This window comes from Pan paniscus, chromosome 18 (genome assembly GCF_029289425.2).
Source record: "Pan paniscus chromosome 18, NHGRI_mPanPan1-v2.0_pri, whole genome shotgun sequence".
Classification (NCBI taxonomy): domain Eukaryota; kingdom Metazoa; phylum Chordata; class Mammalia; order Primates; family Hominidae; genus Pan; species Pan paniscus.
Genome location: NC_073267.2, coordinates 28,825,889 through 28,851,583, shown reverse-complemented (window position 1 = coordinate 28,851,583; position 25,695 = coordinate 28,825,889). Strand labels below are relative to the sequence as shown.

Here is a 25,695-nt window from a genome sequence, read left to right as displayed (position 1 = left end):
AGGGCTGGAGGCTGGAAAGCGGATCTGCTGGTATTCCCAGTCTGCCAGCCTCAGGGACCTCCCCATCACACTGCCTTCCAGGGATGGGATTTGTTTTGGGGTGGTGGGGGAGCCAGCATTGTGCTGGGAGACTCCCTAAAGAGTAGGATGAAAGGGTTTCTTATCTGGGGTCATCAATTTTTTTTTTTTTCTTTGAGACAGAGTCTCACTCTGTCGCCCAGGCTGGAGTGTAGTGGTGCGATCTCGGCTCACTGCAACCTCCGGCTCCTGGATTCAAGTGATTCTCCTGCCTCAGCCTCCAGAGTAGCTGGGATTACAGGCGCCCACCACCACACCTAGCTAATTTTTGTATTTTTAGTAGAGACGGGGTTTTGCCATGTTGGCCAGGCAGGTCTCGAACTCCTGCCCTCGGGTGATCCACCCACCTCGGCCTCCCAAAGTGCTGGGATTACAGGCATGAGCCACCATGATTTTTGAAAGAAAAACCTTCACATTTGTCACCCTTAGACACGGGGAAGACCTATGATTGCCCCATGGTCTGAGCAATGAAGGAAGGGCTCTTGCTCTCATTACAGACTCCCCAGGAGGCAGCCTGTTTTCATCTCCACACCTCATTCTGTGCCCTTTCTAGGTCTGGGGCAGATGGTTGCCTCCTCTCTGCATACTGCTTTGCCAGTCACTGCTCTACCATTGATTGATTGATTCATTCATTCATTCACTTATTCAATATTTTTTAGCACCTGCTCTATACCAGGCACTATTCTAGGCTCTGAGACCCAGCGGAGAATTAGATCCCTGCTGTAGTGGCGATAGACAGTAAATATGATGGATAAATAACACAAATGTAGGAGAAGGTATAATAAGTGTGATGGAAAAAACAAAACCAGGCAGTGGGGTGTTGCACTTTGAATAAAGGACCCAACCCAACACGGAGAAGGTGACGTCCGAGCAGACTTGACTCCATCCTCTCATCTTACACGAATGCGTGGGTGTTTCCTGATGGCAGACAAGTCCTCTCCTTGTTCTTTCCTGTCGAGAGTTTAAAGGAAGCACCTGCTTTCTTTCCTGTCGAGAGTTTAAAGGAAGCGCCTGCTTCCTTTACTGTCAGTGGAATGGGCTTCTGGGAGGGGCAGTGCACGTGCTCACTGCTCCATCTTCCACCGGAAGTCCCCTTCCTGGGTTCCACCGGTGCACCTGGGACTGGGTGGGCTGTGCAGGGTTGTGCCATACCATGGGGCCAGCAGCCGGGCTCAGGCAAACAACATCCCCAGATAGGAGGGAGGAAGGGGCTTTCACCTCCAGCGGGGGGACCAAAAGGAGCTCAGGAATGGGGCAGGGCATGATGGACTCCAGGCAAATCACTGCCTTTTTCTGGGCCTTCACTTCCCTCTGTCTCCTTCCCTTGTTAGAGCATCTGGGACCCCCAGACAGCATCCCAGGCTGAGATCTCGCAGAAACTGTTGATGGTTGGAGAGCTGGGGTTATGTGTTCATTGAATCCCAGCAGAAAGCAGTGCAAGCTTCAAGGCATCTGGAGGGAAGCATTTATGAACTCTCTGGGAAGGAGATTGGGAAGGGTTGGGGCCACAGCCCTCTTCTCCTCTGACCTGGAGCCTAGCTCAAGGTGATGATAGAAAGACAACGCACCTCTGGCCGGGCGTGGTGGCTCACGCCTGCAATCCCAGCACTTTGGGAGGCTGAGGCGGGCAGATCACTTCAGGTCAGGAGTACGAGACCAGCCTTACCAACATGGTGAAACCCCGTCTCTACTAAAAATACAAAAATTAGCCAAGTGTGGTGGCACGTGCCCATAATCCCAGCTACTCACGAGGCTGAAGCAGGAGAATTGCTTGAACCTGGGAGGCGGAGGTTTCAATGAGCGGAGATCACGCTATTGTACTCCAGCCTGGGTGACAGTGTCAGACTCTGTCTAAAAACCAAACAACAAAAACAAAAAACAAACAAAAACACTAAGGCAACTGACATCTAATAAGGGCTTGCTCCACCCTCTGTTTTCATTCCTGGAGCAAGCCAAGAGGCTGATTCCTAACCTCCACTTCATAAAAGAGAAAACTGAGGCGCAGCGACAGCAAATGACTTGCCCTTAGAGCCTGGTCTTCTGGGCCCTTTGAATGGGGTGATATGGTTTGGCTGTTTGTCCCCTCCAAATCTCATGTTGAACTGTGATTCTCAATGTTGGAGGTGAGACCTGCGGGGAGGTGATTCATGGGGGCAGACCCCTCCTGAACAGCTTAGCACCATCCCCTTGGTGATGAGTGAGTTCTCGCTCAGTCACTTCATGGGAGATTTGGTGGGTTTGTTTGTTTGTTTGTTTGTTTTTGTTTTGTTTTGTTTTGTTTGAGACAGAGTATGGCTCTGTTGCCCAGGCTGGAGTACAGTGGTGTGATCTCGGCTCTCTGCAACCTCTGCCTCCTGGGTTCAAGCAGTTGTCCTGTCTCAGCCTCCCAAGCAGCTGGGACTACAGGCACAAGCCACCAAGCCCAGCTGATTTTTGTATATATATTTTTTTTTTTTTTTTAGCAGAGATGGGGTTTCACCATATTGCTCAGGCTGGTCTCCATCTCCTGACCTCAGGTGATCCACCCACCTCGGCCTCCCAAAGTGCTGGGATTACAGGCGTCAGCCACCGTGCCCAGCCAATTTGTTTGTTTAAAAGAGTCTGGGACCTCCCACTTTGCTCTCTTCCTCCTACTCTTGCCAGGTGACATGCAGGCTCCCCCTTAGCCTTCTGCTGTGATTGGAAGCTTCCTGAGGCCTCACCCAGAATAAATGCTGGTGCCATGCTTCCTGCACAACCTGCAGAACTGAGAGCCAATTAAGCCTCTTTGTAAATTACCTAGACCTTGGTATTTCTCTTTTTTATTTTTTGAGACAGGATCTTTCGGTCGCTCAGGGTGGAGTGCAGTGGCGCCATCTCAGCTCACTGCAACCTCCGCCTCCCAGATTCAAGTGATCCTCGTGTCTCAGCCTCCTGAGTAGCTGGGATTACAGGCATGTGCCACCATGCCAGACTCATTTTTGTATTTATAGTAGAGACAGGGTTTTGCCATGTTGGCCAGGCTGGTCTTGAACTCCTGGCCTCAAGGGATCCGCCTGCCTCGGCCTCCCAAAGTGCTGGGATTATAGGCGTGATCCCAGCCTAGCCTGGTATTTCTTTATAGTGACACAAGGACTAATACAAGGTCCTTCCTTAGGATAGAAGGAGAGTCCTTACTGTGGGGATAATATCAGAATAATGCTAGAACACTTTCTGCTGCAAGGGACAGAAACCCACCTCAAACCAGCTTAAGCAAAAAAGGAAATTTATCAGCTCATTGATTCAGCTAGGGTAGGCAGGGTTATGCTGTGGTAACAAACAGCCCCATCTCAGCAGCTTAGAACAACAAAGGATTGATTCCTTGCTCACGATACACGTCTATCACAAGTGAACTGAAACTTCAGTCTGTATCTCCTCCCTCAAGGACCCAGGTGCCCAGGCAGATGGAGCAGTCACCATCATCATCTGTCTCTGTGACAGAGGAAAAACACCCCAGGGGGTGTGGTAGCCATCTGAAAAATGCTCTGCCCAGAAGTGAGACTTATCACTTCTGCTCACAACTGCCCAGTCCCAGCCAGTCACACGGCCCCATCTGGCTACAGAGGGTCAGGATGTACAATCCTGCCATGTGCCCAGCATATGGTGAACAGCATAATGACTTCCATACTCATGTATCTAAACGGTCCAGGAGAAACGTGGTTTCAGGCATGGCTGGATCCAGGATCTCAAGAGCTATTACCATCTCTCAGCTCTGCTTTCTTGTGTGTTTCTTGCTGCCCCTCCCAGTACCCTCCTTACAGCTTAGTAATCCCAGCAGAAAGAGAGCATGGACCAGCTAGGGTATGTCTGTCCCTAAACTGTACTGTTGCCAGGGGGAAGAAATGTCCTACTGGGCAGGCCTGGTTCACGTAGCCACTCCCAGAGCTGGGGTCAGCCACATCTCCAAACTGCTGCACAGGCAGATGCAGCAGGCACCCACAGGGTCTGCTAAACCTTCCTCACCTCTTGATCTAGGTACGTTCCAGCAGAGCAAGGTGAAAAAGAGCTGAAATTGGCATCAGAAGCCCAGAGTTCTGGTTCCAGCTCCGACCACTCATTCAGTGTGTGACCTCAGGCAGGTCACCAGCCTGAGCTGTGCCTTCATTTCATCTGTCAGACGGATGACTCTGCCCCTCAGAGCTTGCAGACGGCAAGGTGAGGAATGCGGCAGCTGGGAAAGTGATGTTGCTATCGGTCCCCCTTCCTCTTCAGTGAGTCTTGTCAGCAATTCTGGCCTGGTCTTTGGAGGGCGAGGAGCGCCTGTCCCACTTGCTCCTGACCCTTGGTCATACCTCCAGGCCTTTGTCCAAGCTCTTCCCTCTGCCCCAAATAGCTGGTACATCTAACAACGCCTATTCATTTTTCCTTTTTTTTTTTTTTTTAATGAGACGTAGTCTCGCTCTGTCACCCAGGCTGGAGTGCAGTGGTGCGATCTCTGCTCGCTGCAACCTCCATCTCTCAGATTCTCCTGCCTCAGCCTCCTGAGTAGCTGGGGTTACAGGCACCCGCCACCGCACCCAGCTAATTTTTGTATTTTTAGTAGAGACTGGGTTTCACCACGTTGCCCAGGCTGGTCTCAAACTCCTGACCTCAAATGATCTGCCCGCCTCGGCCTCCCAAAGTGCTAGGATTACAGTCATGAGCCACCACTCCCAGCCTCCTATTCATTATTCGAAATCCAACCAACACCACCTCCTCCCTGAAGCCCCCTACCCCTCTTGATGTTCTCTCTGGGCTACCATCGGTGAGCTGGGACTCACTCGTACCAGCCAAGAGGGCAGATTGTGCATATCTCTTCCGAACTCTGTGTTTAGACTCAAATCAGGAGCATGAAATTACACCATGGAAATAAGCAAATGCTACAAATCAGGCTTTATTGAGTGCCTACTATGTGCCAGGCTGGGACTAAAGGCAGTGAACAAAATAGAGTTGCTGGCCTGGTATGACTTGTGTTTTATCTTTATCTTTGTTTCCAGTATGCATTTATCTCTGTCTATCCAACCAACCATTCTTCCTTCAAGCTTTTTATTAAAGCCATTAAGAGTAATAGCAAAGACTTTTGCACCAACTTAATACCATCTTCCTATCCACCCACACATCCATCCATCCTCCATCCACCCTCCTACCTACTAATCCCTCCTTTCAGGTGAGCCAGCTCTTGTCTCCAACTTTTATTTTTAAGAGACAGGGTCTTGATCTGTGACCCAGGCTGGAGTGCAACGGTGTAATCACAGCTCACTGCAGCCTCAAATTCCTGGGCTCCAGCGATCCTCCCACCTTAGCCTCCCGAGTAGCTGGGACTATAGGCAAGCACCACCACACCTGGCTAATTTTTTTAAAAAATAATAATTTTTGTAGAGATGGGGCCTTGCTATGTTGCCCAGGCTGGTCTCGAACTCCTGGCCTCAAGTGATCCACCTTCCTTGGCCTCCCAAAGTGCTGAGATCACAGGTGTGAGCGACTATGCCCGGCCCTCCAACTTTGCTCCTCTGTGTTTATAAGCTGAGTTCCCTTCAAAGGTGGGATTCTGAGGAGCCTCATCTGCCCCAGTCCAGAGTCCCCCAGTCTGGCCTCAGGCCTTCCCCAACCATCTGTGTTCCCCTCCGCCACCCAGCAAGCTCTGGGTGCAGGAGAGCTGTGCTGCTTTCCTGGGAGCCTGTGGCTCAGGTGGCACCCACAGGTGGCTCCTGGAACCTGTTGCCCCCAAGAAGGTGTGAAAACCACAGCACATCTGGACCCAAGAGTCCCTAGGGTGCAGGTGCACGGGGTGTTGAGGGCTGCGCCTGCTCCGTGCAGAAGCTGTGCTTCCACTCTTGTGCTCCCATCCAAGTCTCACACCCCCCGATCCCAGGCTCACAGTCCCACTCTTATAACCATCAGTGTTCTAGAACCTTCCAGCCTCCTGCCAGGCACCGAGGACTCTCATGCATTCTCTCAGCTACCTCTCCCAACCACCCCACTTCACAGATGAGTCACGAAGGAACCTTCGGCAGGACTGACCTGTGCTGACTTCCAACCCGACCCTGTTCCAAAAGCATGGGTGAGCTAGAGCTGGCTCCTCCAGCACAGCCCTGCAGCCAGCAGTCTGACCTTTGGGGAGGAAGACGGGGCCGGGCCAGGGTGGCCCCAGCTCTACTAAAAATACAAAAATTAGCCAGGCGTGGTGGTGTGTGCCTGTAATTCCAGCTACTCTGGGGCTGACGCAGGAAATCGCTTGAACCCGGGAGACAGAGGTTGCAGAGAGCCGAGATCGCACCACTGCATTCCAGCCTGGGCGACGAGAGTGAAACTCTGTCTCAAAAGAAAAAAAAAAAAGAAAAAGAAAATGTTGCTAAGAAATATTTTCTTAGCTTCTTAATTCACATTTCAACAGGTTCTCTGACAAATCATTGACAAACAACTTGACCTCCCTTCAATTCTCCAGGATGAACAAATAAGACAGGATTTATTGGCAGGATTGAATTGGGGCAGGGTAGGGGGCCCAGCAGGATGTGTGGCCGGAGCACACTGCATAGTTCCAACCTGCACCCCCCCTCCATGAGTGCCACGGGGGGTGGGTCCCATGAGCCATGGCCTGCTACGTAATTGGTGTTTAATAAATATCTCTTGGGTGCATAAAGGGAATTTTTAAAAACTTAGTAGCAGAAGTTAGAAAAAGAAATCTTGGTTGGTGGGGAGCTGTTTCCAAGAGATGAAACGGACTGATTTTAAGCCTGGAAACCCCCCGAGTGGCCCTCTGCAGGCGGGACGGCCCCGCGGGCACCCAGGCTGTCGCTGACGATTGATGTTCTCACCCCCGCCCGCCTCGGCTCTGGCCGCAGAAGGAAGGAAGCTGACGTTTATTGAGGGTCTGCTCTGGGCTGCGTACCGTACACGGGTGACATCGCCAATTTCCCCCAGGTGTGTCATGCCTTCCCCACTGTCTGGATAAGGAAACTCTAGCCCAGAGAGGGGAGGCGACTTGGCTCAGGTAGCACAGCCAGAAGGTATCAGAGTCAGGATTCAGACCTTCGTCCATGGGCCGCCCAAAAAATTGCCATTCCCGAGGTCACCGTGGGCTCACTCCATCCCCTTTCGCTTCCTGTTGGCAGGTGATAAGGAACAATATGGACTTCTTGCAGCTCCGGGAGGCAGACGCTGGAGGGCTGGGCTCCGCCTCGGTCACAGGCAATGCCCTGATCCCACAAAGCCCCGGAGGTGCTGTGGACCAACTTGCAACACAAGACCCTAGGAGGGAGGACGGCTGTTGTCATCTGTTGACCACAAACACGTTTGCTGTGCACACTTGTGCACATGGGTGAGCTCCGTGGGTCCAGACATGTACAGGGCAGGTGAATGCATGGAGTACCATGGGCATTATCCCAGGCCCACAGGCACGTGCAGTCACACACACACGTGGACATGCCACTGCGCACCTAAGAGACACACACACACACACACACACATGCATATGCACACACACACATATGCACACACACACAGACACTGTAAACATCAGGCTCAAAGGCCCATCCAGGAGACCAAAGGCTGCAGGTGTCTTCACATCACAGCCCAGGTGACCTTGTCTCTGGCTCAGGGCCCAGTGGCCTGGCCAGCTCTGGACATCCAGTCAGCCTCACTAGCTGGCCTGGGGTCCAGGGCTCGAAAGTGGCGGAGGAATGACCACCCACTGGCGGAGGTAGCTCCGGGGGGGTCCTTCATCCCCGGGGCTGGTGAAGTCACACTCCACAGGGCTGCTGCAGTCAGAGCCCACAAAGCCACTGTCAAACGTGTCCATATCCAGGCCAGCCAGGGGTGAGCCTGCCTCACTCTCTGAGACCCCTCCAGGTGACCGGCCACCCCAGGGCAGTCCCCCAGCCCAGTCCTCCCCATCTGCAAGGGGTGGCTTTAGTCTGTCCAGGAGGCTTCCCAGGGGCCCTCCCAGCCCAGGGCTGCCAGCTGAGACACAGCCACAGGAGAGGACTGTGGTCCCTGCACCCAAGAGTGGGTCCTCTAGGCCTGGGCTGGGCTCCAGGCCAGCATCCAGGTCCAGGGCTGGGTAGCCGTCATCCTCACAGCTGCAGGGCCAGGTGCATGGCCCCTCTGCATCTAGCACAGTCACTGTGTCAATGGACACCAGGCCGTACGGCCGGTCCCTCTCCTCACTGTAAGCTGAGCCCCCCGAGTTCTGGGCTGTCGGCCAGAAGCTGGGCTTGGGCACACCGTCAGACTCCACCAGCTCTGCTGGTTCTTGTAGCTCCGTGAGCTGCAGCCTCTTGGCCGGGCTCCGTGGTGGGTGGCAGCTGTACACCTCCAGGGTGGAGGGCACCTCTGGGCTCCAGGGTCCCAGCTCCAGGCTAGAGCCAGTGAAGGGTGCACCCACCCATTTCTGTGAGAGAGAAAAAGAGAGAGTCATAGCACAGGATGAGGGTAAGGTGAGGGTTTATTTTTCTTTTACTTTTATTCTTTTGAGACAGTCTGGCTCTGCTGCCCAGGCTGGAATGCAGTGGTGCCATCTCGGTTCACTGCAACCTCTGCCTCCCAGGATCAAGTGATTCTCCTGCCTCAGCCTCCCAAGTAGCTGGGACTGCAGGCGCCTGTCACCACACCCAGCTAATTTTTGTATTTTTAGTAGAGACGTGGTTTCACCATGTTGGCCAGACTGATCTTGAACTCCTGACGTCAGGTGATCCACCCGCCTCAGCCTCCCAAAGTGTTGGGATTACAGGCGTGAGTCACTGTGCCCAGCCAAGGTGAGGGTTTAAACAGACAGAAAGGCAGACACAGACACAGAGACAAGACAAAGAGACATCAAGAGAGACAGACAGAGACATGAAGATAGACAAAAGACACCGAGAGACAGAGAGAGAGAGAGGAATCAGGACCACAATGTGCTCCCACCCTAGTGGATCCCCCTCCTACTCTGGGCCTCAGTTTCCCTACTTGTAGAAGGGAGTTGCTACCCTTAGTAGTGTGACCAGTCAGACAACTGGTGGCCCCATAGTCCAGGCAGGGACCAAGATTCCTGAGTCAAGGAGACATGGGGGCAGGAGGGCCTGAGGTCTGAGGTACCCCTGAGCCATCTCCTGCTTTCCCGCCTCCTTGATGCTTCTTGAAACCTAGCACTCTCCTGGTTTATGTGTCCCCACCAGACAGACACTTGGCCCCTGGACATAAGTCTTGTCTCTTCTGTCCATGGCTGTAGCCCCAGTGCCTAGCACAAAGTAGGTGCTCAATAAATGTTTATTAACGAAATGAATGGGTGGAGTGGATCAATGAAAAGCCACTTGGAAAGGCCTTTGTACACTTTGAGGATAAAGGATGTGGGTGATGCTGGCTGAGGCGGTGGCCCTTAAACTTGAAGGACCCTCCCCTTCCCTCCCCTGCCAGTACTCCCACTCACGACACCAGAATCCTCATGCAATTGGCAAGGAAAATCCCCAGGAATGGGTATCTCCCTGTTTTGAGCTCATCTTCCTCAAAAACTCATCTCAGAACTGTGATGTGGCCACCACCACTGATTCAAAGTCGCTTCTCAGCTGTGTGCCTTTAAGCCAATTACTTACCCTCTCGGTGCCTCAGTTTCCTCATCTGTAAAATGGACCTAATAATAGCACCCACCCGTAGGGTCGTCGTGAGGATTAAATGAGTCACTGTTTGTGATGCTCCTAGGGGACTGCCTGGTATATAGCAAGTGCTATATGAGTATTGGTAAAAATCAACCCAAAATCAATGTGATATTTGAGCTTTAGGGAAGAGGAAAGGGTGGGTCTTATGTGGGTTGGGGTCCATGTTCCTCCCTGCCCACTCTTTGGCCTCCTCATGGGTGCCCTGGGGGCAGTGGAACATCCATGCTGCAGGGGCTGCTGTGAATATGAGAATGAGTGAGGCAGGAAGGGTGTCCAGCGCAGCACCAGGCAGACAGCAGGAGCTCAATCAATGGTCTAGGTCTACACTGTCTGACTTTCAGGCTGGGCTGCAGCAGGTGGGGCTGGCCCTCCCACCTCTGTCACCACATCCTCTCTGTGGCAGCCCCTCCCACTGCTGCAGGGTGGGTGACACGGCTATAAATGGGCACAGACAACCTGTGGGTGCTGGCAGGTGGTAGCGAGTTGGAGGCTTGGCAAACGTTAGTGTGTTTTGCCCCGTGGGCCAGGCTCTTTCCAGAACCTATTCCCTCTCCAACCCAGATTAAGGACACCTAAGAAAGGACCAGTGGGGCAATCTGTGACTCAGGAGACCACCAGCCTCACCCCCTCTCCCAGTCTGGTTCCTTGGGCTGGGCCAATGCTGCATTATTTTGTTTACTTTTTCTTTTTGATTTTTTTTTTTTAAGATATAGTCTCTGTCTGTTGGCCAGGCTGGAGGGCAGTGGTGTGATCATAGCTCACGGCAGCCTCTGAACGATCATCCTGCCTCAGCCTCCTGAGTTGCTGGGACTACAGGCGTGCACCACCTCGCTTGAATGATTTTTAAGTTTTTGGTAGAGATGGGGAGGCGGAGTGGTGGTGAGGGTCTCCCTATGTTGCCCAGGCTGTTTTTGAACTCCTGGCCTCAAGCAGTCCACTTGCTTTGGCCTCCCAAAGTGCTGGGATTGCAGACGTCAGCCACCACACCTGGTCAAATCTTGTTTAATTCTTCTGCCAATTCTGCACCACAAGAATGACTGTCTACACTTTGCACATGGGGAAACTGAGGCCTGGCTTGTGGCTTGGCTGAGAACTGGATGCTCTAGGCCTGTGGGGTGAGGCTGGGGAGCCTGGGGTGAGGGGAGGTGGGGCTCCTGAAGAGGAGGAGGGGCTCCGAGGAGCTCATCACAGGGTGGGGAGCTCACCTTGAAGTCTCCGCTGCAGCCCTTGTACAGGGGCACGAAGAACCGCTCAGGGCTGGGGACGGCCCATATCTTCTTCCATAGCCTGAGGGGGCAGAGAGGGGTGAGGACCCTGACATCACCAGAGGGCAGCCTGGCCTCCCATTCGGACGCTCCCCAGCTTCATCCTACAGGAGCTTCCGAGCATCCCAAGACGCAGCCCAGGCGCCTCCCTCCTTCCCTGGGGCTTGGTTTCCCCTTCTGTAAAATGGGAGCAGCAAATCTCCCTCACAGGCTCCTGAAGGGATATCGTGGTTATGTTCTTGGCTGCCTGTTGCGTGCTGGGCAAATGTTGCCCCTTCTGAGCCTCAACTTCTTTATCTGCAACCAGGGGTGCGCAGAGAGGCCATTTCAGAGGTGTGGACTATTACAGCCACCTCTTCACCACCACCTAGTGGCCCCTTAAGCCCATTAAGCCTCAAAGCTTAAAATCCACTGGACAAGATCACAGCTGAGGTCCCTGTTTAAGGGCACAGAGTTTCAATCCCAATTTCTCCACCTTGGAGCTGTGTGACTTTGTCCTTGACATCTCCTTGCCTCAGTTTCTCCATTTGTAAAATAAGGGCAACTGCAGTGTCTCAAGCTCATAGGGCAGCCATGGGGGTGAAGGGAGTGCCCTCCACAGTGTCCAGCACATGGTGGCTGTGAGTTGGTTATTATCCCATCATCATCATTGTTACCATGATGACAGTCATGTTTTCCAACCCTGCATGTATCATACAGGGGCAGTGGCCCAGGCTGACCACCTCCCTGCCTTCCTGATCCCCTGGCCTCACCTCCACAATGGATGGGTCTTCAGGCTCCAGAAGGCAGGAATGAAGACTATGACAAGCAGGAGGAGAAGCAGCAGGTGAGGGTTCCAGCCTTCCTTTAACTCTGGGAAGGAAGCAAAGAAAGGGTTAAATGGCACCAACTCTACCAGAGGCCATATGGGGTGGGCATGGTGGGAAATGGGTCTGGGGTAGAGTGGAAGGGGGTAGGAGAGGCTGTTACTGCTAGTGTCTTGAAGTGAGATGGATCTGGGTTCAAATCTTGTTCTCATTCCTCACCCCAGGCAAGTAACTTCATTTCTCTGAGCCTAAGTTATCTCGTCTGAAAAACAGGGCTGATTCCCACTTCGGAGTTAGGGGGATCAAATGCCTAACAGAAGAAGCAGCTGGCACCCAACAGGGCCTGGCCAGCAGGGGCTCTAGAAATGTAATTGAAGGGCTACATCTGAGGATGAACAACTGAATACCTCCCAGCTGTGCCAGAAAGCTCAGGACTTAGGGTGGCTAGAACAGGACAAAATTTGGTACCAGGAGTGGGGTGTCCATCCCAGCTTCACACCTACCCTCTGACTGGGTCTGAAAGATGACCGGGTCACTCCATTCACTCCAGGTCCCCTGGTAGGAGGAGCCAGGCATGGGCCCTGCCCGCACCTGCAGCTCATAGCTCGAGTCTTTGCGGAACTCCAGGGGGAGGAGGGAGACACTTCTTGAGTCCACTGAGATCAGCTTTCTCCTCGGACTCTGCCAGTACAAGGAAAGGATGCACCAGGTCAGGGTTAAACCAGGCCAGCCCCTGCCTCCAGCAGAGCCACCTCTTTTCCCAGCTTCCATCAAAGGGGCTGAGTGTCTCTTCTCTTCCCACAAGAATCAAGCCTATGCCTGAGTAGCTGGACTCAGGCATGGGGAGCACAGACTCACCAGCACTGCCTGGCCCGTGCATGTGATAGGATGCTCTGTTTGATTTCTCTTTGATCCAATTCAGCCACTCACAGTCCTGGCAGTGGACTCTCCCTGCAGGACTGGGCATATCTCAGGAGTGGTAATGGTCTGGCAGCATTCCAGGCAATGCATACTTTTGGAATTCTTCAACAGTTGAGGACATTCTCAACCAATGTACTACTGATATAAGTCTCAGTACATCAGTTGAGAATGTCTTCAACTGTTGAAGAATTCCAAGAGTTGACATACTGACATTCCCAACAGCAGGCATTTCTAGAACTCTAACTACAGACATCTTAGCAATGGATACCTCTGGAAATCTTCCACTGGGGACTTTCTAAAGTATGGCACTCATGGACATCTTCAGCTGGGACTATCCTAAAGGATGGGCAATTCTAGAACTCTTCAGCTGTGACTGTTCTATCATTGTTACTATTTTTTATTTTTTAGAGACAGTATCTCACTTGTGACTGTTCTAAATAGTGGGCTGGAAGGACATCTCTCAACGCCTTCATGTTTGAAACAATGGGCCCTCTAACACTGGACCTTTTTTTTTTTTTTGAGATCGAGTCTCACTCTGTTGCCCAGGCTAGAGTGCAGTAGCGCGATCCCAGCTCACTGCAACCTCCGCCTCCTGGATTCAAGTGATTCTCCTGCCTAAGCCTCCAGAATAGCTGGATTACAGGTGCATGTCACCACGCCTGGCTAATTTTTTGTATTTTTAGTAGAAACAGAGTTTCACCATGTTGCCCCGGCTGGTCTCAAACTCCTGACCTCAAGAGATCCACCCGCCTTGGCCTCCAAAGTGCTGGGATTACAGGCGTGAGCCACCGCACCTGGCTGGACCTTCTTAATAATTGATACTTCTGGAACTCTCCAACTATGGCCATTCTAAGCAATTGGGAAGCTTCCAGGTTGCCCCGTTTCTGAAACTCCTTCTATTGTGACTATGCTAGACCTGGGGTGGAGTCTGGGGAAGGGACAGTCTCTTTGGCATGCTGGCTGAGGAGACCAGTTTGGGGAGGACAGATTATTCAGGGGTCTCCTACCTTGGGGAGAAGTGAGGGGAGGAGGAGGGCCCGCTGTGAGGGAGTGCTCGCGCCCTTGGTCTCTGTTCTTGGCCATGAATGATGTTGTTCACCCGTCTCTCCCACCCAGATGCCTTTGCACTCTGTCCTCTCCCCTCCCCTCCCACAAAGCTGCACTGATCCCCACATTCCTCACCACAGCCCAGGGGTCTCCCCGGTTCCTGTACTGCAGCTCATACTGAAGCTTGCCCTTCAGCATGTAGAAGGCAGGGTCTTCGTAATCTGAGCGCCAGGAGATATTATACTGTCCTGAGAAGGTCACAGTCACGTTGAAAGGGGGAGCCGGCTTGACTTGGTGGAAAAACCCAGGAAAAGAAAATGGGGTGAGAATTTGCTGCAGGTGAAAAGGATTTGGTGATGGGAGGAAGTCCTGCCTGCCCCCACCCCTGCCTCCATGCCTGACCCATCATGGATGAGATGAAGACCAACAACCCTGAGTGACTTTGGGCAAAGTACTCCCGACTCTGGGCTTCAGTTCATTCATCTGGGACCTGGGAGATTTAGACCTGATCAGGATTGCAAACTCAGGGGCGGGCAGGTCACAGAGAGGAGTGAAGCAGGTTTAGGGACTGTGACGAAATAAAACAGTCTGGCTGGGTGCAGTGGCTCATGCCTGTAATCCCAGCAGTTTGGAAGGCCAAGGCAGGTGGGTCACGAGGTCAGGAGATCGAGACCATCCTGGCTAACACGGTGAAACCCCATCTTTACTAAAAATACAAAAATTAGCCGGGCATGGTGGTGGGCGCCTGTAGTCCCAGCTACTCGGGAGGCTGAGGCAGGAGAATGGCGTGAACCCGGGAGGCAGAGCTTGGAGTGAGCCAAGATTGCGCCACTGCACTCCAGCCCGGGCGACAGAGCGAGACTCCATCTCAAAAACGAACAAAAATAAATAAATAAAAGAGTTAAAAGTGAATGGCCCCAGCAGCACAGAGTGGTCAGCTTTTCTAAGTTTTCTAGGGAAACACACACGCACATGCATACACACACGCATACACAAACACACATGTGCACATGCACACCCACACACATGCATGCCCACACATGCACACCCAAACGCATGCCTACACATGCAACACACATGCACACGCACACACACGTGCATGCACACACACAAATGCACACGCACACACATGAAATCTGAAACCCTGCTTTCTAGGCACTGAAGGGCAAGTTTCAATATGAGGTGCAGAATGGGAAACGGGAGACCCCTGGAATTATCATGTGAAATCTCCAAGGGTTTTTTCCCCCTAGAGAAAGGATCTCACTGTGTTGCCCAGGCTGGAGTGCAGTGGTGCGATCATAGCTCACTTGCAGCCTCAACCTCCTGGGCTCAAGCCGTCCTCCCACTTCAGCCTCCCAAGTAGCTGAGACTACAGGTGGATGCGACCACACTTGGCTAATTATTTGTCTATTTTGTAGAAATGGGGTCTCACTATCTTTGCCCAGGCTGGTCGCAAACTCCTGGCCTCAAGTGGTGCTCCCACCTCAGCCTCCCAAAATCCTGGGATTGCAAGAACAAGCCACTGCACCTGGCCTATATTAAGTTTTAAAGTTAGCAACCCATCCAAAAATGTCAGGTGTCTCGAACACCTGACCTCAAAAGATCCACCTGCCTCAGCCTCCCAAAGTGCTGGGATTAGAGGCGTGAGCCACTGTGCCTGGCCCCTGCCCTGGTTCTTGTTTTGTGTTTTGAGATGAGGTCTCGCTATATTGCCCAGGTTGGTCTTAAAGCCCCAGGTTCAAGCAATCCTCCTGCCTCAGCCTCCCAAAGTGTTGGAATTACAGGCATGAGCCACCTCGCCCTGCCACCTGCCCTAATTCTGAACTCACAGATAAAACTGCTCCCACCAACCAGGCCCTCCTGCCCCTGGGACCCCCCTCTACCTCCAGCCTGGAGGGAAATTCCAGGCCTCCCTGGAGCTTATGAGGGGGGAAAAAACCCAAGAGGGTTTTTTTTCTGTAACTCAGTGTCGTCCATTCGCCTCATTATGGGGTCAGGATCCCAGAAAGTCAGGGTTAAAAGGACATTTGCTCTACAAATAGGGAAGCTGTCCCAGAGGTAGGTATGCCTCATCCATGGTCACACAGATGGGCAGAGCTGAGCCGGAACATGAACCCAGAAGTCCCGGGTCCCAGCCTAGCTCCTTCAATACCTCTCAAACCTATTATCAACCTTTCACACTTTAGTAAAAGATAGCGCAACTCAAAACAGAACTCTAAGGTGTAGTGAGGACATAGGCCAGGTCAGATCTGATGGAAGGAGGAGAGCTGGCCCAGAGGGCAGGGAGTAGGGGACCCAGCCCCTACCTATAATCCTAGCACTTTGGGAGGCCAAGGCAAGTGGATCGCTGGAGCCCAGGAGTTCGAGACTGGCCTGGGCAACATGGCAAGATCCCCGTCTCTACTAAAAATACAAAAATTAGCTGGGTGTAGTGGTGTACACCTGTTGTCCCAGCTACACGGGAGGCTGAGGTGGGAGGATCACCTGAGCCCGGAGAGGTCAGGGCTGCGGTGAGCTAAGATTGAGTGCCACCCTAAGCCTGGGGTCCCAGGATACTCACTGCTCTCAGCCAGGAGAAAGCTGCCACACTCCTGGGAGTAGTTGCCAGACTGGTCTGTGATGTTGACACTGAAAATGTCGTCGGCCATGAAGTGGAATACATCCATGTGGCAGGTGTAGGTGGCATGCGTGGCATTGTGGGCCGACCTGTGGAGGCTGCAGGAGGTGGCCTCGTCCTTCAGCTCTTCATACTGGTCTTGCCTTCAAGGACAAAGCAGCCAGTCATGGCTGGAAGCCAGGGGCAGGGGGGATGGTGGTGGGCTCAGTGCTCAGGGCCAGGGCAGAAGCCCAGACTCTCAGGGCTGGGAGGGATTTGAGGCAGGGCTGGGGGGTGGTCACCTGGTCCAACCAACCTTTTCCCAGGGAAGGTATCACCTCCCCTGCAGCATCCTCAATGAATTGTGTCCGGGCTCAGCTTGCACACCTCCCAGGGGCCAGGAACTCACTACCTCATTTAGGGCAGCAGCTCTCAATTTTGGAAATTTGGGCCATTCTTGCTTGGACTAAGCCTAAATCTGTCCCTGTTGGTCCCAACAACCAGATGGCTGTCCTGCAGGAAGGGCGCTAGGCATTTTGGGTTTCCTTCTCTCCTTTCTGTCCAACATCCACTTTTTTGAGACAGGGTCTCACTCTGGCCCCAGGCTGGAGTATAGTAGTGTGATCACGGCTTACTGTAGCCTCGACCTTCCCAGGCTCAGCTGATCCTCCCACCTCAGCCTCCTTAGTACCTGGGACTACATGCATGCACCACCATGCCCAGCTAACTTTTTGTATTTTTTGTAGAGATGGGGTCCCACCATGTTGCTTAGGCTGGTCTCAAACTCCTGGGCTCAAGTGATCTGCCAGCCTTGGCCTCCCAAAGTGCTGGGATTACAGGACTGAGCCACCTCGCCCAGTCCCCAAATCCACTGAATATCTAATAATAGCCTGTGCTGAGGGCCAGGAAAAGAGCTAAATGAACCTCATCTCCTCCTCTGAGTGGACTTCTGGGAAAGCTGGTGGGATGGGATTAGGGAAAATGCTGTGGCTTTTTAACTCCCACTGGACAAAAATGATGGGTTTTGAAGTATGTATAGGAGTTTACCAGATAGTAATTTCCCTACCTAGATGTTCAGGATCTGAACATGACCACTCTCTAGGCCCAGTAGGGATGTGTGAACTGAGTTCTCTGCCAAATTTGCTGGAATAGAAGTTCCTGCTGAATAAATGCTCTCCAAGCCTCCCAGCCTGAACTTGCTCCTTATTCCCCCTCACCCTGCCTCACTCCACTCCAGCCACACTGACCTCCTCCCTATTCCTCAAACTCACCAGCTCTTCTCCCACAGGGCCTTTGCACTGGCAATGCCCTCTGCCCAGCTCCCTGGCTTCCTCCTTCTCACTAGAAGTTGTGGTCCCTTTACCTGAGGTCCAGTGTTCTGTCCTTGATATAGCACCCAGTATTATTAGAAAGTATCCTGTTTGGGGCAGAACACGGTGGCTTATGCCTGTAATCCCAACACTTTGGGAGGCTGGCCATGCGGCAGACCGGCCATCCCGGGGTCTCAAAACCATGGGTGACCTGTGTGGGCGAGAGAGTGGCCTTTGAAGCTGGTGGATAGACCAACCCTGCGGGCTCCTGACTTTTCAAGTCCTGTGAGCCCTGAGTGGTTGTCTGAAAGGCGGGTACAGTGGGCGGATCACTTGAGGCCAGGAGTTCGAGACCAGGTGGGCTAACATGACAAAACCCTGTCTCTACTTAAAATACAAAAATTAGCCAGGCATGGTGGTGCACACCTGGATGCAATCCCAGATACTTGGGAGGTTGAGGCAGGAGAATTGCTTGAACCCAGGAGGTGGAGGTTGCAGCGAGCCGAGATCATGCCACCGCACTCCAGCCTGGGCAACAGAGTGAGACTCCGTCTCCAAAAAAAAGAAAGAAAGAAAGTGTCCTGTTTGGGCCTGGCATGGTGGCTCACACCTGTAATCCCAGCACTTTGGGAGGCTGAGGTGGGCAGATTGCTTGAGCCCAGGAGTTTGAATCCAGCCTGGGTAACATGGCAAAACCCTGTCTTTACAAAAACTACAAAAATTATCCAGGTATGGTGATGCATGCCTGTAGTCCCAGCTACTCAGGAGGCTTAGGTGGAAGGATTGCTTGAGCCCAGGAGGTCGAGGCTACAGTGAGTTCTGATCCCACCACTGCACTCCAGCCTGGGCAACAGAGCAAGACCCTGTCTCAAAAAAATAAAATAAAATAAAATAAAATAAAAAAGAGAAAGCACCTTGTTGGTTGTTTTGTGTGTCTGTCTCCCCCAGCCTCCGCCCCACTGTGGTACATCAGTTCCAAGGCATCTGGGGCCTGGTCAGTCTTGCTCTGCTGAATCCCCAGTGCCTGCAACAGTGTCTGGCAGGAACTTAATACATGTTTTGTTTTGTTTTGTTTTGTTTTGTTTTGTTTTGTTTTGTTTTGTTTTTGAGTTGGGATCTTGCTTTTTTGCCCAGGCTGGAGTGCAGTGGCGTGATCATAGCTCACTGCAGCCTCGACCTCCTGAGCTTGGTACCCCTGCCTTAGACTCTCAAGTAGCTGGGATTACAGGATTGTGCCACCACGCCCGACTGATTTATTTTTTGTAGAGACAGGGTTTTGTGATGTTGCCCAGGCTGGTCTCAAACTCCTGAGCTCAAGTGATCCTCCTTCCTTGGCCTCCCAAAGTGCTGGGGTTAGAAACATGAGCCACTGCACCTGGCCTATAAATGGTTTTGAATGAATGAATGAGCTGATGGATAACAGAAGCTCTTCTTTATCCTGAGCTGCATAGGGTCTAAAAGGGACCCATGGACTTTGGAGTTGGGCGGTCTGAATTTGAATCCCAGCTCCAGCATTCACTGGCTATGTGACCTTAGGCAAGTTGCTTAACCTCTCTGAACCTCAATGTCCTCATCTGTAAAATGGGAGTAATCATTGTGAGGGTTGGGAGTGACCATTCATGGGAAGCATGTAGCTGGGGGCCTGGTACCTAAGTGCTTGAAAAATCATGCGGGAAACTGGCCATCCCGGGGTCTCAAAACCATGGCCGACCTGTGTGGGTGAGAGAGTGGCCTTTGAAGCTGGTGGATAGACCAACCCTGCGGGCTCCTGACTTTTCAAGTCCTGTGAGCCCTGAGTGGTTGTCTGAAAGGCGGACACAGTGGTCCTCAGTGCACAGTGTCCTCCTGGGGGAATCACTGAGCAGGCACCCTGAGTTGCATCCCCGGGGACTGGTGAGGCCCGGCTACTTACCAGGTAAGGATGAGCGTGCTGGGGTGGAGGTTCCACATCTCCAGGATGCAAATGACCGTCTGGAGGTAATCGGTGTAGCAGACGAGGTCGGGGCAGCCCCAGCCTGGAGGGTCAGTGGGGAGAGAGGCCTTGGTGGGGGGTGGCTTGGGACTGCAGAGCTTCCTCTCCATCCCCTCGAGGGCTGGAGGAAGAATGGGTGCAGGGGTCCCCAGGCCGGGACAAATATGAGGACTCAGGAGCTGCTTAGATGTAGGCCTGGCACCCAGGGGGCCTCACCACCTGGAAATTCCTTGTTTGAGCACCAATGTTTCAAGGCTGGCTATGAAGACAGGACGCATGTGATGGCAAATAATATAAAACTAGCTGGTCCCCAGCTCAGCACCCTCCTCCAGAGCCCTGCGCCCGGCCACCAGGTCTGTGTCCCTCCTGGCCAAGCTCCCACTCAGAATGGCAATATCCTAAATGCCCCAGATGCGGTAGGAACCCAGCCAGAGCACACACACACACCCCAAGAGGGTCAGGACCTCATAGAGTCAAGGACAGCTATGCTGAAAATGTCCCAAAACCCTGACAAGGAAGAGGTCTCGGCTCTACAGAAGTTGGATCCACAGGACACCCACTCTCAGAGATTCAGGAAGTGCTTCAAGGAGTAGGAAACCGTGAGAGAATTAAAAAGCCCTCGGACACTTTTGCATAAAGGTCTGCGTGATCCTGCGGCCAAAAATGCCACCGCCACCAAGAAGTCTTCTAGGTATTGCCCTATGAGGCAATTTTGTTGGAAGATTTAACACCTTTCCATCCTGCTCCCCAAACATTAATTGTTTCGCTGTGTTCTAAAACAGGGGTGCAATCATCATCTACATTTTGTTAAATGTGGACAAAATCAGTGGAATAATTTGTAGCTTTGTTTTGTATATTCGAGTGCCAATTCCACTATTTTTTGCTGCTATTTACTAGAAACTTGTACCGCTCACCTCTTTTTGAGATAGGATCTCTTGCTCTGTTGCCCAGGCTGGAATGCAGTGGTGCGATCTCAGCTCACTGCAGCCTCCACCTCCTGGGCTCAAGCAGTCCTCCCACTTCGACTTCCTGAGTAGCTGAGACTACAGTTGTGCACCACCATGCCTGGATAATTTTTGTGTTTTTGTAGAGACAGGGTTTCACCATGTTGCCCAGGCTGGTCTCAATCTCCTGAGCTCAAGCAATCCACCTGCCTCAGCCTCCCAAAGTGCTGGGATTGTAAGAATGAGCCATCATGCCTGACCTTGTTCCCCTTTTTAAGTAGGTTCATTTTTGGTGGCTTTTTCCTATTTTCCCTTGACTAATGAAGACCCCTGAGGTGGTGGTGGTAGATTCCCTTCCTGGGTCTCACTCTAGGACAGAACCTGTATTCGGAGCCAAGAATACTGTGTCTGGAAATATCCTTTAGTTCATTGTAGAGATGAGAACACTGAGGCTCCAAGACTAGACCATGCCTCTTGTCTCTCTTGGTCTGGGCTGCTGAGACACTCACCCAGAGAAGGAAATACCTAGTCTGTGCTAGTTTTTCATAGCCGCACACATGACAGATATTGCTAATGGATCACAGCACTCCCTCCCCTAGGCGTGACCTCGGAATGCTTCTCAACTTCTCTCCAGGCAGTGGCTACCAAGGGATCTGAGTCATGGAAATAAATCTTGCTCTAGGAGGGGGCTTTCCTCAGGGAGACACACAGAACTTGTCAGTGGGGTGAAAAGGAGCTAGTTCCAGCACTTGGTGGAGAAAACAGGACTGATTTTGGCAAAATCTCAACACAGAGCCTCTAAGTAGCTGTGTCATCTCTGAGTTCGTATCCTCGTGGTTCTTTCTCAGAGCTCTGGGAATTTGGAGAGGAGCTGCCATTCCTAGCCAGGCTCAAAGCTACCAAGGGACACGGTTTGTCTCCAAACTTGGGGAGGCAACGGCAGCCCCCGAGTGGCAGGGAGGTGGCACCAGGGATGAGAGGGTGGGAAAATGCCCAGTCAGTACCCCAGCCACAGGGCAGAGAGCCCCAGGGCCATCCCATGTCTGGGGTTATGAAAGCGTGCAGGAGGCAGTGAGAGGTGCACAAAGTAGCTCTGTGACTGCAAACATGTGACTCAAAACTGCTTCTCCTCCCCATGTGTAAGCCGGAGACACTGCTTGCCCTAGAGGCTGTTGAGGTGTTGAGATGAGATCATGCCTGTGCCTGCATGCTGCCCGCACACGGCTATCACTCCACAGATAGCAGCACAGCATGGTGAAGGCCATGCTACGGTTTGACGTCTGTGTCTCCCCAGAAACTCAGTTGCCAATGTGATCGTATTAAAAGGTGGGGACTCTAGGAGATGATTAAGTCATGGGGGCAGAGCCCCCCTGAATGAATTATTGATGCTATAAGAGGGCTGGACGAACCCAACATTCAGACCCTTTTTGCCCTTCTGCCATGTGAGGATGCAGCGTGTGTCCCCTCTGGGGGGGTGCAGCGTTCAATGTGGCATCTTAAAGGCAAAGATGGGGGCTGGGTGCGGTAATCCCAGCACTTTTGGGAGGCCGAGGCGGGTGGATCATTTGAGGTCAGGAGTTCAAGACCATCCTGGCCAACATGGTGAAACCCCAACTCTACTAAAAATATGAAAATTAGCCATGGCATGTGCCTGTTATCCCAGCTGCTCGGGAGGCTGAGGCATGAGAATTGCTTGAACCTGGGAGGCAGAGGTTGCAGTGAGCCAAGATTGCACCATTGCACTCCAGCCTGGGTGAGAAAGCAAGGCTCAGTCTCAAAAAAAAAAAAGCAAAGATGGGCCCCTCACCGGAATCAAAGCTACTGCTGGTGCCTTGATCTTGGACTTCCCAGCCTCCAGAACTGCGAGCAGTAAATGTCTATTATTTATAAATTACCCAGTCTCACGTATTCAGTCACAGCAGCACAGACAGACTAAGACAGACCCCAAGAGCGAACTGATCCCAGCTCTGCCTCTTCCGGGTAGTGTGGCCATGCACCTGTCTCTTAGCCTCTCTGAGCCTCCTCAGCCAAAAAACTGGGCGTCATTACAACATGTGCCTTGCGGGGCTGTTGGGACAGTGGAATGGGATGACGCTCCGAGCTTTGCATGCAGCCAGGGCTTGTTATCTGCACCCGCCAGATGTGGAGCCATGGTGGGTGACCCAAAGGCTTTTTAGAACCAAGATGAGGATGCTTGCCACTCAGAAAGGGAAAATCAAAGCTTGACATCTGTTTCCTGAAGGAGCTATTTGAGGTCCTGGGTCTTCTGGTAAAAACCAGAGAAAAATGCCCATGAGTCAGCAGAGCAGCTGTTGAGTTCCTCCCCTGCCCCTAGGCCGGCCTCCACACAAGTCTGTGCTGGATCCCGCCTCCTCATGGCCCCCTCCTCCAGGAAGCCCTCCAGGATCTCTTAGTCCTAGGCAGTGCCCTTTCAGTCGGACTCCTGGTCTTCCCAGTTCTGCTTTCTAACGTCACCCCCTCTAACCACAACATCTGGTCCTCCGGGGGCTGCCTACCAAGGTTCAGTCTCCTTTTGGCTCTTCCTCCTGTCCCCAGCCCAGGGACCACCAGTGCCTGCTAAGAATCCAGCGATTTTTTTGTTTGTTTATTGTTGTTGTTGCTGCTGTTGTTTTGAGACAGGGTCTCGCTCTGTTGCCCAGGCTGGAGTACAGTTGTCACCTTGACTCACTGTAACCTCCACCTCCCAGGCTCAAGCAATCCTCCCGCCTCAGCCCCACAAAAAGCTGAGACTACAAGCATGCGCTCCTATGCCTGGCTAATTTTTTTTCTTTTGTAGAGACAGGGCTTCACCATGTTGCCCAGGCTGGTCCTGAGATCCTGAGCTCAAGCGACCTACCCTCCTCAGCCTCCCAAAGGGCTGGGATTCCAGTAGGAGCCACCGCACCCGGTGCAGCAATTGTTGAAAAACATTTCCAAGGAGAGTCATTACATAAGGAGAAACTGAGGTTAGATGGAAGGCAGAACTTCCTCACTCAGAGAGTTGGGAGCCAGCCAAGGCAGAGGTCAGGGGAAATGAAGGACGAAGCCTTTCATCCCCCCAGTGACACCCGAAGACACAAGCCTGTGGGCTGGGCCACCTGAGACTCATGTCTACCGCTTCTGTTTCATGGAGCCCTTTGGTGGATGGATTCTGATTAGTGGAGAGCCGGCTACTGGACTCGTGTCAGCCTCAAGGGCATGGATGTCATCTGTTCTGAATCTGTGGACTCTAGCCGTGTTTTTGAGCCCACAAAGCCATCCCGGCCCTGGCTCAGCTCTGTGATGGGGGCCCTCCCCACCCGCAGACCGCGGGGCAGCCACTTACCTCCCTGGAGCAGCAGCAGGAGCAAGGGGGCGGCCCAGCCACGCGGCATGCTGACTCCCACGGGCCTGCAAGAGACGTACAGTGGAGGGTGAGCCAGGCGGGCTCAGGGCTCCCCCGGCCTCCCCGTCATCCTGTCTCTTCCCAGGCAGACTTGCCCCCGATTCTTGGAACTGTCTTAAGAAAAATGCAAGATCCCGAGCGGCCTGTGGATGACCCCAAGAACTCCCACCTCTTAGAAATGGCAGATTCACCCCAAGAATCCCTTCTCCCACCTTCTTCCTGCCCCTGCCCCATCACGTCACAAATGCGAAGTGAATTTGTTTTATTATTTTATTTTAATATTTTTAGAGATGGGGTCATGTTCTGTTGCCCAGGCTGGAGTGCAATGGCGCAATCACGGCTCACTGCAGCCTCAACCTCCTGGGCTCAAGCGATCCTCCTGCATCAGCCTCCCGAGTAGCTGGGACCAAAGGCACGTGCCACCACGCCTGGCTAATTTTTAAAACATTTTTGTAGAGACGGCATCTTGCTATGTTGCCCAGGCTGGTCTCAAACTCCTGGGATCACATGATCCTCCTACCTCGGCCTCTCAAAGTGCTGGGATGACAGGCGTGAGTCACCACGCCCAGCACAAGGTGAATTTAAAGAGGGAGGAGACTGCTGACTATTTTGCCCTTGCTGAGCCTATTGATGTAGCATTGTGTGTGAAATTAAACTTGTGTGTTTATCTATCTAACAAAGAAAGAGGGAGGGAAAAAGAGAGGAAGGGAGAGAGAAAAGGAGAAAAAACTAGTTTGGAAAGGGGGATCTGCTGAGGAGCAATTTTGGATCTTCCTTCCTATAAACATCCATGTTGTAAAAAAAAGCCAGTAAATTGGCTTTTCTTATGTTTATTTTTTAGACAAAGTCTCACTCTATCGCCCAGGCTGGAGTGCAGTGGCCCGATCTTGGCTCACTGCAACCTCTACCTGCCAGGTTCAAGCGATTCTCCTGCCTCAGCTTCCCAAGTAGCTGGGAATACAGGTGGCCGCCACCACGCCCGGCTAATTTTTGTATTTTTAGTAGAGACAGGGTTTTGCCATGTGGACTAGGCTGGTCTCGAACTCCTGGCCACAGGTGATCCACCCACCTCAGCCTCTCAAAGTGCTGGAATTACAGGCATGAGCCACTGCACCCAGCCATCAATAAATTGGCTTCTTACTGAATAATAAATCCAAAGTTAACCCACAAAGTTAACCACTGCTGAATACTTAAGATAAGGTTAGCCCAATAATGAGGCTCCTTACTCCATCACAAAGCCCAGATTAGCCCACTCGGGAGCATGCTAGGAAATCCAGGCCTGACCAAACAGAGACAACCTGACCTCCTAATTTGGGCCAGGAGGGAGAAGGAACCTCTTTGGAGAGCAGAGTGAGTTTATCCAGAAAGAGTGCCCTCTACCGTCTTGGGCAGAGGAATGCCCCACCAGTCTGGCGATGCCAGACTTCTCCTGGGACTTGTCTGTTTCACCCACCAGCTCTGTGTCTGTTTGAGGAAGTGCCAGCCAGAGGGCAGTGGTCCACCTGCCCAGACTCAGGAGCCCCTCCCAGACCAGCCCCTATAGACAAGAATGGAGCTAAAGCTAAACCTAAGAGGGATGCCCCATGCAGGACCCAAGTCACAGGCATGGCTTTCTCCAGACGCCATCCCTGACTCCACAAGGGGAAGATCCTCCTCCTCTGTGCCGGGGTTCCCAAAGATCCGACTCTGGCCCCATCCATAGTTCCCTCTGACCTCCCTCACAGAGCCATCAAAGAACCCTGGGG

The 25,695-nt window shown here is 52.5% G+C and overlaps 1 protein-coding gene and 1 long non-coding RNA gene across 3 annotated transcripts in view; one reads left to right on the top strand and one right to left on the bottom strand.

The window, feature by feature from the left end:
• Positions 1-1,642: 1,642 nt before the first annotated feature.
• Positions 1,643-9,330, top strand: LOC134729272 (uncharacterized). Its single transcript, XR_010110187.1, has 2 exons — positions 1,643-4,251; positions 7,188-9,330. It is a non-coding gene; the product is annotated as an uncharacterized LOC134729272 (long non-coding RNA).
• IL21R (interleukin 21 receptor) overlaps positions 4,949-25,695 on the bottom strand; it is a 46,863-nt gene continuing 26,116 nt past the window's right edge. For both annotated transcript variants that reach the window (XM_003807762.5, XM_003807764.4), the window contains exons 2-9: positions 23,891-23,955; positions 19,562-19,664; positions 16,304-16,503; positions 13,879-14,033; positions 12,279-12,456; positions 11,722-11,821; positions 10,910-10,991; positions 4,949-8,464 (exon numbers count right to left, since the gene is read on the bottom strand). In XM_003807762.5, the coding sequence (XP_003807810.1) occupies positions 7,715-8,464; positions 10,910-10,991; positions 11,722-11,821; positions 12,279-12,456; positions 13,879-14,033; positions 16,304-16,503; positions 19,562-19,664; positions 23,891-23,939 (1,617 nt within the window). In that variant the 5' untranslated portion in view covers positions 23,940-23,955 and the 3' untranslated portion in view covers positions 4,949-7,714. The remainder of the gene's footprint in view (positions 8,465-10,909; positions 10,992-11,721; positions 11,822-12,278; positions 12,457-13,878; positions 14,034-16,303; positions 16,504-19,561; positions 19,665-23,890; positions 23,956-25,695) is intronic.